Consider the following 13282-nt stretch of genomic DNA (forward strand, 5'->3'; position numbering starts at 1 on the left):
CCTCGCGAGAGAAGGTACCGCGTGCCTCAGTTTGGGTGCGAGGTGCTCACCATGGGCGCATGCCCTAGCTCCACGCAAGCCCAATTCCTACGTGGCCGCCTATAGCACCGGTCCAGCATGGAGCACTGTGAGAGGCCTTTAAGCTGCCAATTTGAATATTCCTTTCATCCCTTGTCTCCTGGAGGAGAAATCTGAGGGCAGTACCAGTGCAAGCAACGCATAACGTGGCTCTAGCTCATCCGTACAGTGAAATCAGTCCAAAGTCATCTGTACAGCAACGCATAAGCCATGCAGTCCACAACGCTCGTGATCTCTTTTTGATGGCTAGAATATCTGCCGCACGCGAGGCGAAGGAAACATATGCGGGGGCACGCTCTCAGCAACGCGGACGCGTGAGACGTCTCCTGCGCCGCGCGTCCTTGCCTGCAGGCGAAGGAACTCGCTTCCCAACTAAGGCCCGAGCATCTGAGCAGAGGCACGCGTTTTGTCAACGTGTAGATGATTATCCGAGCTGGAAATCTGAAGGAACTGGCCACGTCCTCCCACTGTGAAGGGCCTGACATTGTTCTATTGTCACAAGTGAGTATCGCTCAAAAGCCACTGTGCAGATGGATTTTGATAAAATATCACTTTTTAACATGTGGCTAGACGTTATAATACTACTCCATTTAGAACTGTATGGTGACGACGAACTCATCCTCGTGGCCTGCCACGGTGACGGTTGCGGGCCTTTCCTCGTCGCATCCCACGTATGTATATCACGGGTGCCTGCTCCATCCTCCTGTTGTGGGCGCCCACGCGGTCGCTGCCTGTCCCCACGCGGTCATGGCGCAACACGGCTCCCACCTCCTCACCGACAGCTAGTCCAGCCACGTCTACACCATCGCGCTCCTGTCCCGTGGCGACATCTCACTTCTTGTTATAAAACCAGCCCCGAAATCGACATCGGTAGCTAAACGCGGAAGAAAATACTATAGGAGTTCAAAACGATGACGACACTGAGACACGATATTTGGTAACGGAGTTTAGCCGTAGCCTATATCTCCGGAGCACTGATTACGGGCGCTCCTCCCCGATCCAGCATATACAGCGTATCAGAGTTACAACGACTCACGGCCGGTCGATGCCGGCAGCCGCTCCCTCTCGCTATACTAAGTCGCCATGCGGTTACAATAGGCACGCCCCTCTATTTATGAGGGATCCTAGGATAGAGTCCGACTCATACTCTAGTCCTAATATCTTTTACAACTCCAAGTCCTAAACTTTAACCGATTACGTACACATATTCGACACAAACTCTAACAAACTCTATCTTGGCGAATATGCCACACCAACTTGAATCTGTTACTTGCTCGAACCTCCATGTACCAGGACTTGAGTTGGTTCTACCGCAGCTCACACCGAGCCGCTCGACGAGCCTACGCCAGGCTTGCCGCCTTCAGGATCGTGCACAACAACACCAGCATACCCATCTTCCATGACTCCACCTGCAACAGCACTCCCTTGTAACTTGTACAAACATGAACTTGTCCTCTCACCAGTCATAACAGTCTTGCCGTCCTTCATGATATTCATGGTCTTCCTATCAGAATCCACCTGATACAACCAACCCGTCTTATGTAGGCTCCCAAGCAAACTCTTCCTTAGTCCCGGCACGTGTCTCACATCTGAAAGTAGCACCTCGTTTCCATCATACATCTTGAACTTGACATCGCCCACTCCAACAACACGATAACTCGTGTCATCGCCTAAGTAAACAACACCAAAATCACTAGATTTGTATGAAGAGAACCACTCCCGCTTCGATGTCACATGATAGGAACTAGCTGAGTCCAACATCCACGCTTCTCCAGACTTCTCGTTAGACACTGTGAGAATCTCATGACTGCTGCTATCTGAATCATCACCACGAGCTGCTAAACTTGCAATGCCACCTTTCCTCTTCTTCAATAACAGGCAATTCCTCCTTATATGTCCAAACTCATGACCCTTATAGCACCGTGCCCCCTTCTCCTTGCTCTTTGACACCCCCGCTTCATGATCATGCTTTGCCTTGACCAGCAAACTCTCAGCCTGAGAAGCCTCCATTGCCTCGTTTTTCTTTGATCTTCTCAAGTCTCGTGCAAGCAACGACGAAATTATCTCATCAATTTTGACAGTATCCTTGCCGTGTGTCAGGGTAGTCACCACATGTTCATAAGACGGTGGAAGCGAGCACAGAAGAATTATGGCCTTGTCTTCATCATCCAGTTTCACATCTAACTTACTTAGATCCACAACCAACTGATTGAAGACGTCCACGTGCTTCCTAAGATCTGACTCCTCTTGCATCTGTAAACTATATAGCTGTTGTTTGAGATACAACTTACTCATCAGCGACTTGGACATATACAGGCTTGCCAACTTGTCCCAAATTTCCTTCAGTGATTTTTCATCCATGACCTGATACATGACAGAATCCGAGAGACTCAAGCGTATTGTTGCTGCTGCCTGCGCCTTCATCTCCTCCCACTTGCCAGCATCCATCTTTTCCGGCATCGTCTCCTCAAGAGCCTTGGATATCCCCTGTTGAGCCAACAGATCCTTCAGCCTCATCTGCTAGAGAACGAAATTCCCGGTGCCATCGAACTTCACCACCTCAAATTTGGAAACCACCGTCGCCGCCATCAACGATAATCAACTCAACAGCTGTTGCCCTATTAAATTGATCTGCCCTGATTAATTGATCCCACCGACTAACTCGAATAGTACCAGCCGGACCGAACCAGTTTTTTTTCTCTCTCCAAAAAACCGGACCGGTGTCTTTTACTTGGTCAACCACCAGTCAAAGAAAAACAGATCGACCCTGTTCCCCTTCTTCCTTCGGCTTCCTCGCTCCTCCCAGAAACCGCGCCCATGCCGCTTTTTCCCGATGCGCCGCCGCCTCCTGCTCCTCACGCCGCCGGCCCCGCAAGAAGCACCGCGCCGCCCGCCTCAGAAACCGCCTGGGGCGCCGCCGCCTCCCACCGCCGTCACCTGCGCCGACCCCGTGAGGAGCCGCCGCGTCACCTGCCTTGGGAAGCCGCCGGCCTGCCACCTGGGAGCGCCCGCCGCCGAAGTCCGGCGCCGGTTTCTCGCCGGGAACCGCTGCCGCCGCCGTCGCAAGCTCCTGCCCGAGCTGCGACGAACGCCGCCGAGTACCACGCCGCCGTGCGCCGCCTGCAATGATGCGTCTCCAGCCACCCGTGACCTCGCCGCCCAAACCACCTTTGCCTCTGCGAAAATCGGGTACGAATCTCGCCCTCTGCTAGATGATTTGTTTCGATTGCGTTGTTACAATCCCGTGGTCCCTTTGCTACTTTTATTGGGGAAAAACGTGTCCGATTTCCAGTCTAAATCGAATCCGTATCCAACTCCCTCCCGTGTCGAACGCGGTATCCATCCAGCTTGTCTTCGGTCGTGTCCATGCCGTGACCGACACATAGATAACTCCATGGCCGAGTCTTCCTCTGCATCACGAATCCGACAACCACCGAACCTTGCACGTCCTGGCTCAGCCCGCTCCTTCTCAGCATCACCCTGATCTCCGCCGCCAGCTCGGCTTCGACGCAAAACGCGCACACCGCCGCGACCCTGACCTCCTGGGCTTCTTCGTATCTCCAGCGGAACCTAGCACCACCGCCAAACACCACTTGCCGACTACACTAATGACTAGTGCCACTGATCTGTTGTCATCGTGATTTTCTTGATCTGTGCTAGAAACAGTAGAACCAGACCTCTCTAGGGTTGGAACTAGCATAGATGCTAGTCTAGACGCCCTACGCTTAGTTCTGCCATCCACCGCTAATACGCCGCCTTTGAAGCAATTCCAGTGTGGAAATACCTATCAACACCTCCAAAACAGCCTATAGGATCCACCTGCTCCGACATCCAATTGAACGCCATCAATCTAGTCGCGAGCCAAAGCCGACAAGTCGCATGCCGTCTTCCCAGCCGCCGAACGACCCGAGCGCTACGTCTAGCCATCTCCTTGTCGAACGCAACTCATCGAAAGGCCCGGGCCACCCCGCCCGGAGTGTTCGAATCCACCGATCGAGAACGCCGATCGCCTCCAGCTTCAATCAACCCGAGCGTGCGGCCGCACGTCTCCCTGTCGAGAGTAGCTCACCGGAAAGTCCGAGCCACCCGCCCGAAGTGTCCGACCCACCGATTGGATCGCCAATCGCTTCCGCCGCCATCAATCCGAGCACCACGTCTAGTGATCTCCTTGTTGAAGGCAGCCATCGACGGTTCCGGCCGCCGCCAGAAGTGTTCGATCCACCGATCAAGACTCCGTTGATCGCCGCCGTGCTCCACCTTGCGCCAATGCCCCTCCCTGGGCATTACAGCAGGCTACGCGGTGTGGAGCACCTCCATCGCGCCTCTACCATGGACCTCCCGCAAGCTCTGATACCACTTGTTATAAAACCAGCCCCGAAATCGACATCGGTAGCTAAACGCGGAAGAAAATGCCATAGGAGATCCAAAACGATGACGACACTGAGACACGATATTTGGTAATGGAGTTCAGCCGTAGCTTACATCTCCGGGGCACTGATTACGGGCGCTCCTCCCCGATCCAGCATATACAGCGTATCAGAGTTACAACGACTTACGGCCGGTCGATGCCGACAGCTGCTCCCTCTCTCTATGCTAAGTCGCCATGCGGTTATAACAGGCACGCGCCTCTATCTATGAGGGATCCTAGGATAGAGTCCGACTCATACTCTAGTCCTAATACCTTTTACAACTCCAAGTCCTAAACTGTAACCGACTAAGTACATATATTCGATATAAACTCTAACACTTCTTCCGCGCCCACAAGCAGCAGGAGAGGCACGTGGCGGCGCACCACCGTCGTGGTTGGGGAGCATGAGCAACAGCAGGATGGAGGGATGAGCAGACAACGGTGGCCTCTTTCGACTCCCACATCGCCGCGACATTCTTGAGCCTTGGCGCGGCAGTCAGGCTCCTCCAACTCCGACACAGCGACCGGCATGCCCCAAGTCCCCAACTCCGAGGCAACTTAAAGGAGGAAGGTGAGGAGCCGGGACGGTCAGTGGCTTGCCGATGGTATTTATAGAGGGAAATATGACATTGGAGTTGGGAGAGAAGATGGGGAAGGAGGCTAAAGCAATTTGATCATGTATAGTATTCTAGCTTGTAGCCATGAGTAACGAGTTAAGAGTGGTATTTTTTTAATGATCATTTATAATGCTTTTCTTTGTTTTTCATTTATAAAATTTGAGGTACCAAATACACTTGAATATTACGTTTTTCCTATGCTGTGTTTCAAAAAATCATAAGCTCCAAACTAACTCTTATACTACTATTAATTATACACTTGCTAGGCCGGCAACACGATACCGATGTTTATAGTGATAAGCTAGGCCATGAGCTGAACTGAAAACGACCTATATCGATCTGTGGATACAGGATAGAAACAGTAGGAAAGAGTCAGGCCGGTCAGGTAGATAATCACAGCTATATATATGCCGGCCTGCGGCTCATGTTAAAATCTTATCTCGACGGCATTGCCTCCAAGCAATTAAGTTCAATCTGCCAGGAGACAGCGATCTCCGGCCGTCGCCTAGTAAGCCAGGTAGGTTAAACACAGATAAGAAAAAAATTCACTACTTCATTCAGGAGTTAAGAAAAAATGTTACTCCAGCTAGGATCTGCATTAGGTTACTTCTCCCTCTCTCTCCGAAATAACTTTATTTTGTACCATCTTATTTATCCTAAATTAACTCATCTTTCAAAAGCAATTATATTGGACTAGATAAAATGGGATACAATTATATTGGATTTGATAAAATAGAGGGTATTCTATTTTTTTCACTTATATTGGTATGTGTGGTCTGGGTAGAAAATAAATAAAGTTATTTTGTAAAAGAAAAAATTGTGTCACAATGTGAAAAAGAGAAGGTGCCGTGAATTCGACACCATGGATCAACTATTGAACAAGGTAAGTGTCACGTCGACTCAACCTCCACGAGATCAAGATACATACGTATTCACCATTTGTCCATAGATGACAGCTTGCGTGGTGGAGTAATATGGTTGTTTGTATGCATCTCAAAACTTATGGATCAGGAGTTCAGGACCATTCCCGTCATAAAAAAAAAAAGCACAGAAATTATTCGCATACGCTTAATTCCTTTTATACTCTTACTACTACGATAGGGTTGTCGTAGGCGGCCAAAACACGTTTTAACAGGTGACCGATCATGTCATATGTGACTAAAGACATGTAAAAATAAAGGCATGGGCCCGATCGCCTGTAAAAAAAAAAGCATTTATATATTGCAATGCTTTTATATGTAATAGTGACTTGGATATATACCGTCTGTACAATGCTTTTGTAGTCATAATACAATTTACAAATTAACACTATACAACACAACAAAGTTTATTCTTGTTTGGCATGGCCAAACTCCTGGATTAATTCTTGCAGGCTTGCAGAAATTATAGTTTGTAGATTGAATTAAAATGGTTCAATCTTTTATTTGATCTAAGATATGAATTAAATGTCACATTTTAATAACTCTACTCTAGCAGCAGCCCCAACTCCATGAATTTCTAGAGCTAGAAAAACTTTTGACCATGGATTTATCAGAAAACATACTTTTCATGACAGCAGTACTAATGCTGTGTAAAAGCACACTGTAAATCTATTGGTATAATATTTATACAACTAACAATGTTCAAGCTATGCGTTGGAGATTATTGAGTCAACAACACGATCAAGTCTTGAAAACAGCCACTCTTTAACTTCCATGAGTCCTACAATAATGTATGGAGCATGCGACCTTATGGGCTGAACGAACCAAGTATACAATATATGTTTTATGTTGTCTGCATAGAAACTTTTAGAATATTTAGAGGATTCAATTTGCTAATTTTTTTTTCTATAGACCCCTTTAGTTCATATAGAAATTGTAAATATTCCATAGAATTGCATTTCTACGGACTAATTCCACAGGATTACATTCCAAAAAAAAAAGCAAGAGATAAGACCTTTTGATTTTTTTTAGAAAAAAAATTATCCTGTGGTGTAGTTAATTTCTTCTCTTCTCATTTCCGGTGTTTTTGGTTACTATAGACTTTTTTAAAAAATACAACTTTAATTCTTGTGTGTTTTTTCTATCCTACCTTTCAAGGGCGATAATTTTGCAATAGGCACATTATAATTTCTTAGAAAGCTCCCCCTCGCTCCCTCGTGCCCACACCCACACTAATAATCAATAAAATGAAAAAATGTATAAATATACTTGTTATCTGACTAATTCATCATTAAAATCTACAAAGGTGGAAATTTAAAATTAAAATACATCTTATAATTGACACAAATTGTTTTCAAATGTCACTTCTGGCACTTCCCAACCACGAAAGTCATCAGATTATGATCCGACGAGTAGGGGTGGGCAGAAAAAGACCGAACCGAAAGACCGAACTAAAAAGACCGAGACCGAGACCGAAAAGACCGAGACCGAGAAATTCGGTCATTAATTCGGTCCTAGGCAGTGAAAGACCGAATTTTGTTCGGTCAATTCGGTTAGTATCCTCGGTTAACCGAATATATCGAAAAGACAGAATTATCAAAAAACGTCTAAATGCAACCTACAATCCACTATGTTTAATAGGATTAAACTCTAATTTTCACATCCCTACTTCTTCTAGGCATGCCACCTAACAAGAGTCTTTACTCATAAGTGCTTACGAAATTTTTTTGTGATTTTTGTGTTGAAAATTTCCATTATTTCTTTGCATATATGAAAATGTTGTTGAATTTCAGTCAGGACTGAGACCGAGACCGAGACCGAATTTGTCGGTCCTAACATTTTTGCGCTGAAATTTGGTCTTCAGTTTTCAAAAACCGAAAAGACCGAAAGACCGAAGACCAAGACTAAAATTTTCGGTTAGACCGAATGCCCACCGTGTCGACGGGTGATACCCGTAGACCGGATATAGAGGGTATTGGGGTACGTTGGTATAAGGGTTCACGTAATACGACATCAAGCAAACAAAAGACGAAGATTATACTGGTTCAGGCCCCTTGATAGGTAATAGCCCTAATCTAGTTGATGTGGGATTATATGATGGAAAACACAGGTTACAAAGGGAACAATGGAACTCGATGGATCCGACGAGATCGTAGTCGAGTTGGTTCGACTAGATCCCCGACGATTTGGCTCCTGCAGGCTCCGACTTCGTAGGCTGTGGGGGTTGTGTTGGCTCTGAGATTCGATGCCTTATGTCCTCCCCAGGGGGTCCCTTTTATATCGCAGGTCAGGCGGTTTCCAAGTAGAACTCGGAGACATCATACCCTACACGATACATTGACGACCCAGTCTTGTCTGAGTAGGACTCTTTTCGTCTGTAAACTCCGTGAAGGATTTCCTTAGTGTATGTAGAGAGTATCCGTATGCGCGTGGGCATGCCATACCGATATGTGACGTATATCAAAGGGTAAAGGGTATACCTAACCCGTAACCCTGACACACCCCTACCGACGAGCCTCAATTCCCTAAAGCCGCCTCGACCGCTCGCTTCCATGTCGCCGCCCTACGCCGCACCTCTGCTGCCACCTAGAAGCCTACGAGCGATAGGATACGGACTGAAGAAGGAATAGGAGTGATTGTATACATGGGCCTTGTTTGGATCCTCCGGGCTATTAAATAGCCCTCCGGAATCTTGCTATTTAGGATTATTAAACGTAGATTACCGACAAAACCGATTCCATAACCCCTAGGCTATTTTGCGAGACGAATCTAATGACGTATACTAATCCATAATTAGCGGCTGATTACTGTAGCATCACTGTAGCAAATCATGGATTAATATACCTCGTTAGATTCGTCTCGCAAAATAGCCTAGGGGTTATGGAATGGGTTTTGTCAGTAATCTACGTTTAATACTCTTAAATAGAAAGATTCCGGAGGGCTATTTAATAGCCCTCCGGATCCAAACATGGCCATGGACTAAAGAAGAACTTGGTTGAGTACATAGGTAGGGTATTGGGCTACGTATGTGTAGGCACCGTTCACTTGTCGGCTTCTCACCAAATAGCCTAGCTAGTAAAACTATAGCAAACTGTCAGCAATTAGATATCTGGGTTGTGCAGAACAAACATGATACGAGCCTACGAACGATTGGATATATGGGTGGTAATTTCCCCCGTGGGGTTGGGGTTGGGGACCCGGTGAGTACCCGCCCCTACAGGGACGGGTGGGAATTCTAACCTGCAGGGGAAGCGGGTGGGGGCCCTGGTCATTTCTGGGTGCGAGGGCAGGGATGGTATATTACCCACAGGACCCCAAAGTAGAAAGTACACCAGAGAAAGCCCATGTTCCCTTACCCATCAGGTAGTTCAGTTCGGTGGTAATAATTTGGCCCAAGAATATAGCAAAAGCCCATAAAAAATGAGAGCCCAGTTGGCAGCTACTCCCTCCGTCCAATAATATAAGGGATTTTGAGTTTTTACTTGTAGTGTTTGACCACTCGTCTTAATAAAAAAAATTATGCAAATATAAAAAACGAAAAGTTGTGCGTAAAGTACTTTAGATAATAAAGTACTCCCTCCGTCCAAAAAAAGACAAACCCTGGTTTCCGTGCCCAACGTTTGACCGTCCGTCTTATTTGAAAAAATTATGAAAAAAATTAAAAAGACAAGTCACGTATAAAATATTAATCATGTTTTATCATCTAACAACAATAAAAATACGAATTAGAAAAAAATTTCATATAAGACGGACAGTTAAAGTTGGACGCGAAAATCCAGGGTTTACCTTCTTTTGGAACGGAGGGAGTAAGTCACAAAAAAGTAAATAATAATTCCAAAAATTTTTGAATAAGACGAGTAGTCAAACCGTGCAAGCAAAAACTCAAAATTCCTTATATTATAGGACGGAGGGAGTAGTTCAGTAGAGGTTGTACATACAAGTGAACAAACAGCCAAACCAACAAGGGAAGACCCTAGGATCCCCAAATCGTTTTCAAATTAAAATACATCTTATAACGTTTTCAAATTAAGTCGTCTTCAAATGCCACTTCTGGCACCCTCCACGAAGGCCGTCAGATTACGATCCGACGACCCTCCTTTCCCTAGAGCCTCCGCCACCGCTCGCTTCCACGCCGCCGCCGAGCGCCGCACCTCCGCCGCCTCCCCGTCTCCCATCACCTCCTCGACGCGCCGCCTCAGCTCCGCCGCGCGCAGCACGCCGTCGCCGCCGTCCACCTCCGCGCGCACGCCGACGCGCCAGTCGCGCTCGACGAGCCGCGCGTTCATCTGCTGGTCCGACATCCGCGGGACGCCCACCATGGGCACGCCCGACGCGATGCTCTCCAGCACCGAGTTCCAGCCGCAGTGCGTGACGAAGCACCCCACCGCCGCGTGCGACAGCACGCGCACCTGGTCGCACCACTCCACCACCACGCCGTTCCTGCGCGCCGCCGCCGCCGCCGCCGCCGCCGTCGCGTCGCCCGTCTCCGCCACGGCGGCCTTGTTGTCCTTCCGCACCACGCAGAGGTACGGCCTCCCGCTCTCCTCGAGGCCATGGAGCAGCTCGTCGACCTGCCCCTTCGCCATGACGGTTAAGCTCCCGAACGCGACGTACACCACCGAGCCGGCCGGCTTGGTGTCGAGCCACTCCATGTACTTGGCGTCGTTCTGCTTGAACAGCGCGGCGTCGTCGCCGGACGGGAGCACCGGGCCGATGGGGAGCACGTCGTACGCCCCAACGGCGGCGAGCGTGTCCGCCTCGAGTTCTTGGAACACGTTGACGAGCACGGTGGCCTTGGGTGTCTCCCTGTCGAGGGCGTCGAACAGGTCGCGGAACGTGGTGAAGATGCTGTGGAAGTAGTCGGAGGGGTCGGTGGCTTCGGTGAGGAAGGACGGGAGGTCCCCGGCCGCCATCGGCGGAAGGCCCGGGAACTCCAGGACGAACGAATGGTCGCGGCGGTGCTCGTCGACGACGCCGCCGAGGCCGTGGAAGTAGTGGCAGTAGATGGCCAGCACGGCGACGGGCTGGATCCAGTAGAGCGCGGACGGCACGCCGCGGTCGCGCGCGACGTCGGCCGCCCACGGCAGGAGGAGCGTGTAGACGACGCTCGACACGGGGCGCCCCCGCGCCGCGAGCGCGTCGACCATCTCCCCGACGCTGCGCCGGCCCGAGGCGTGGAACGACGCCATGTACGCGCCGAGCTCCGCGGCGTCGCCGCGCTTGACGAACCCGTTCTCGGTGCCGTCGGAAAACGGGAGGAGCTCGAGCCTGCCGTCGCCGTCGCCGCCCTCCCCCTCGGCGAACATGCGGCGGTGCGCGGCGGCGGCGGTGGAGAAGGTGACGAGCGCGTCGGGGGCGGCGGCGAGCAGGCGCCTGGCGAGGCGGAGCGCCGGCGCGATGTGGCCCTGGAGCGGGAACGTGAGCACGAGGAAGTGCGGCCTCGGCGTCGGCGACATGGCTCCACAGGTCACGAGTCACCGACGTGTGGCTCTCGGTTAGCTAGCTGTAGTGAGAGCTCTAGCTCAGCTCAGCTATGGCGCATAGGCAAAATGGGTGGCAATTGGCCAGCTATTTTTTTATCTGTTAGTGGTGTGGCGTTTCGTGTGGCGAGCGAGAGGAGTGCACAAGAGTTCGAGATGGCAGTGTCGCATCCACGAACTCAACCAGCGTTGCGTTTAGTTACCTTTAGACTTCTAAAAATTCCACCACATTAAATATTTGGACATATATATATGGAGCATTAAATATAGACAAAAAAAAACCAATTACACAGTTTGTATGTAAATTGTGAGACGAATCTTTTGAGCCTAATTGCGTCATGATTTGATAATATGGTGTTATAGTAAACATTTACTAATAACGAATTAATTAGGCTTAATAGATTCATCTCGCAGTTTACCATCAGAATATGTAATTTGTTTTATCATTAGTCTATGTTTTACACTTTAAATGTATGTCCGTGTACTTTAAAATTTTTACACCTAAACAACTAAACATGGTCCAGATTAGTTGGCGTCATCACTGAGCTTAAGTTGGATTAGAAAAAAGACGAGTAAGACTGTTCTTCCTGACCTTACCCAGTGTCGATCAGATTCGGTCGAGATCTTGTCGTCTGTTTGCCAGTTCCGTCGTGGAGTTTGAGTCCAGCGACATATGTCCCCCCCCCCCCCCCCCCCCCCCCCCGCTTGGTCATTGTCTACACTGAAAATTTTGTAGTTAGTCTCGTACTCCCTCCGTAAAAAAAAAAAAAAGTACAACGAATCTGGACAAATCTCTTTTAGATTGGGGCTTTTTAAAGACAACCTTAAAGGATCTCTTTCTAGTACAACTAATTTAAACAAACTCTTTCTAGATTTGATTTTTTGGACGGAGGGAGTATGCTCCAATGGCTTGCTCCCGGGCTAATGTACTATTATTTGGTGTTTGGACACGCATATGCATCTCTTCCATAGTTGGAAAGGAAAATTTCTATCTATTGAAGGAGGGCTCACACTAATTAACTTAGTGTTTATTCACGTCATAAAACAAGACCCAATCTAATTGGGGGATGTGACACGACCAACTTGGTATAATGGATTTAGATATAAAGGTATCCAGATTTGTTATACTATATTACTTCTTTCGTTTCACAATGTAAGTCATTCTAGTATTTTTCACATTTATATTAATGTATATGAATCTAGATAGATATATATATATGTTTATATTCATTAACATAAATATGAATGTGGGAAATACTAGAATGACTTACATTGTGAAACGGAGGGAGTATGTCACATCCCATTTAGATTGAGTTTTTTTTTCATGAATGAAGTACTTCACAGTAGCGAGAGGAATTTTTTTAAAAAAAATCTACTATTTTTGCTCTGGTTTTTGTTGTTAGAGTGATGGTAAAAAAAAAAAGCCAAGTGAGACATACTATGCCGCCTTAAAGATAAGGTGGTTTAGAAATTCAGTATTACTCAGTAAGTGGCTATTTCAGTTGCTTACTGTAGATGATGTTTGGAAACAGCTAATACAAAATAAGTATTTGAGTTCACAGCCGCTCACGCAAGTTCAGTAGAAGGCCGGAGACAGCCTAATGAAGATGAAATGAGATCTCTTTTGTCTTGGATCCTACATAATTAAGAATGGTTACTAAATTAAATTAGATTATAGAAAGACAAATGATTGGGAGATGTAACCCTACGAGAACAGTACACTTTCCTCTACAGTGTTGTTAGGTATAAATAGGTAACTATTGCAGATGTTTTAGACAA

General features: G+C 47.8%; 1 protein-coding gene across 1 annotated transcript; it reads right to left on the reverse strand.

The window, feature by feature from the left end:
* Positions 1-9892: 9892 nt before the first annotated feature.
* LOC127775682 (crocetin glucosyltransferase, chloroplastic-like) lies at positions 9893-11650 on the reverse strand. The gene has a single exon (XM_052301963.1). It carries the CDS (start codon positions 11477-11479, stop codon positions 10061-10063), a length of 1419 nt encoding a protein of 472 aa, XP_052157923.1. The 5' UTR covers positions 11480-11650; the 3' UTR covers positions 9893-10060.
* Between the last annotated feature and the right edge of the window lie 1632 nt (positions 11651-13282).

The sequence above is a fragment of the Oryza glaberrima genome, chromosome 6 (assembly GCF_000147395.1).
Source record: "Oryza glaberrima chromosome 6, OglaRS2, whole genome shotgun sequence".
Classification (NCBI taxonomy): domain Eukaryota; kingdom Viridiplantae; phylum Streptophyta; class Magnoliopsida; order Poales; family Poaceae; genus Oryza; species Oryza glaberrima.

What these genes read in the sequence shown, in the direction of transcription:
- LOC127775682 (XM_052301963.1), bottom strand. Translation starts at nt 11,479, where the DNA reads ATGTCGCCGACGCCGAGGCCGCACTTCCTCGTGCTCACGTTCCCGCTC.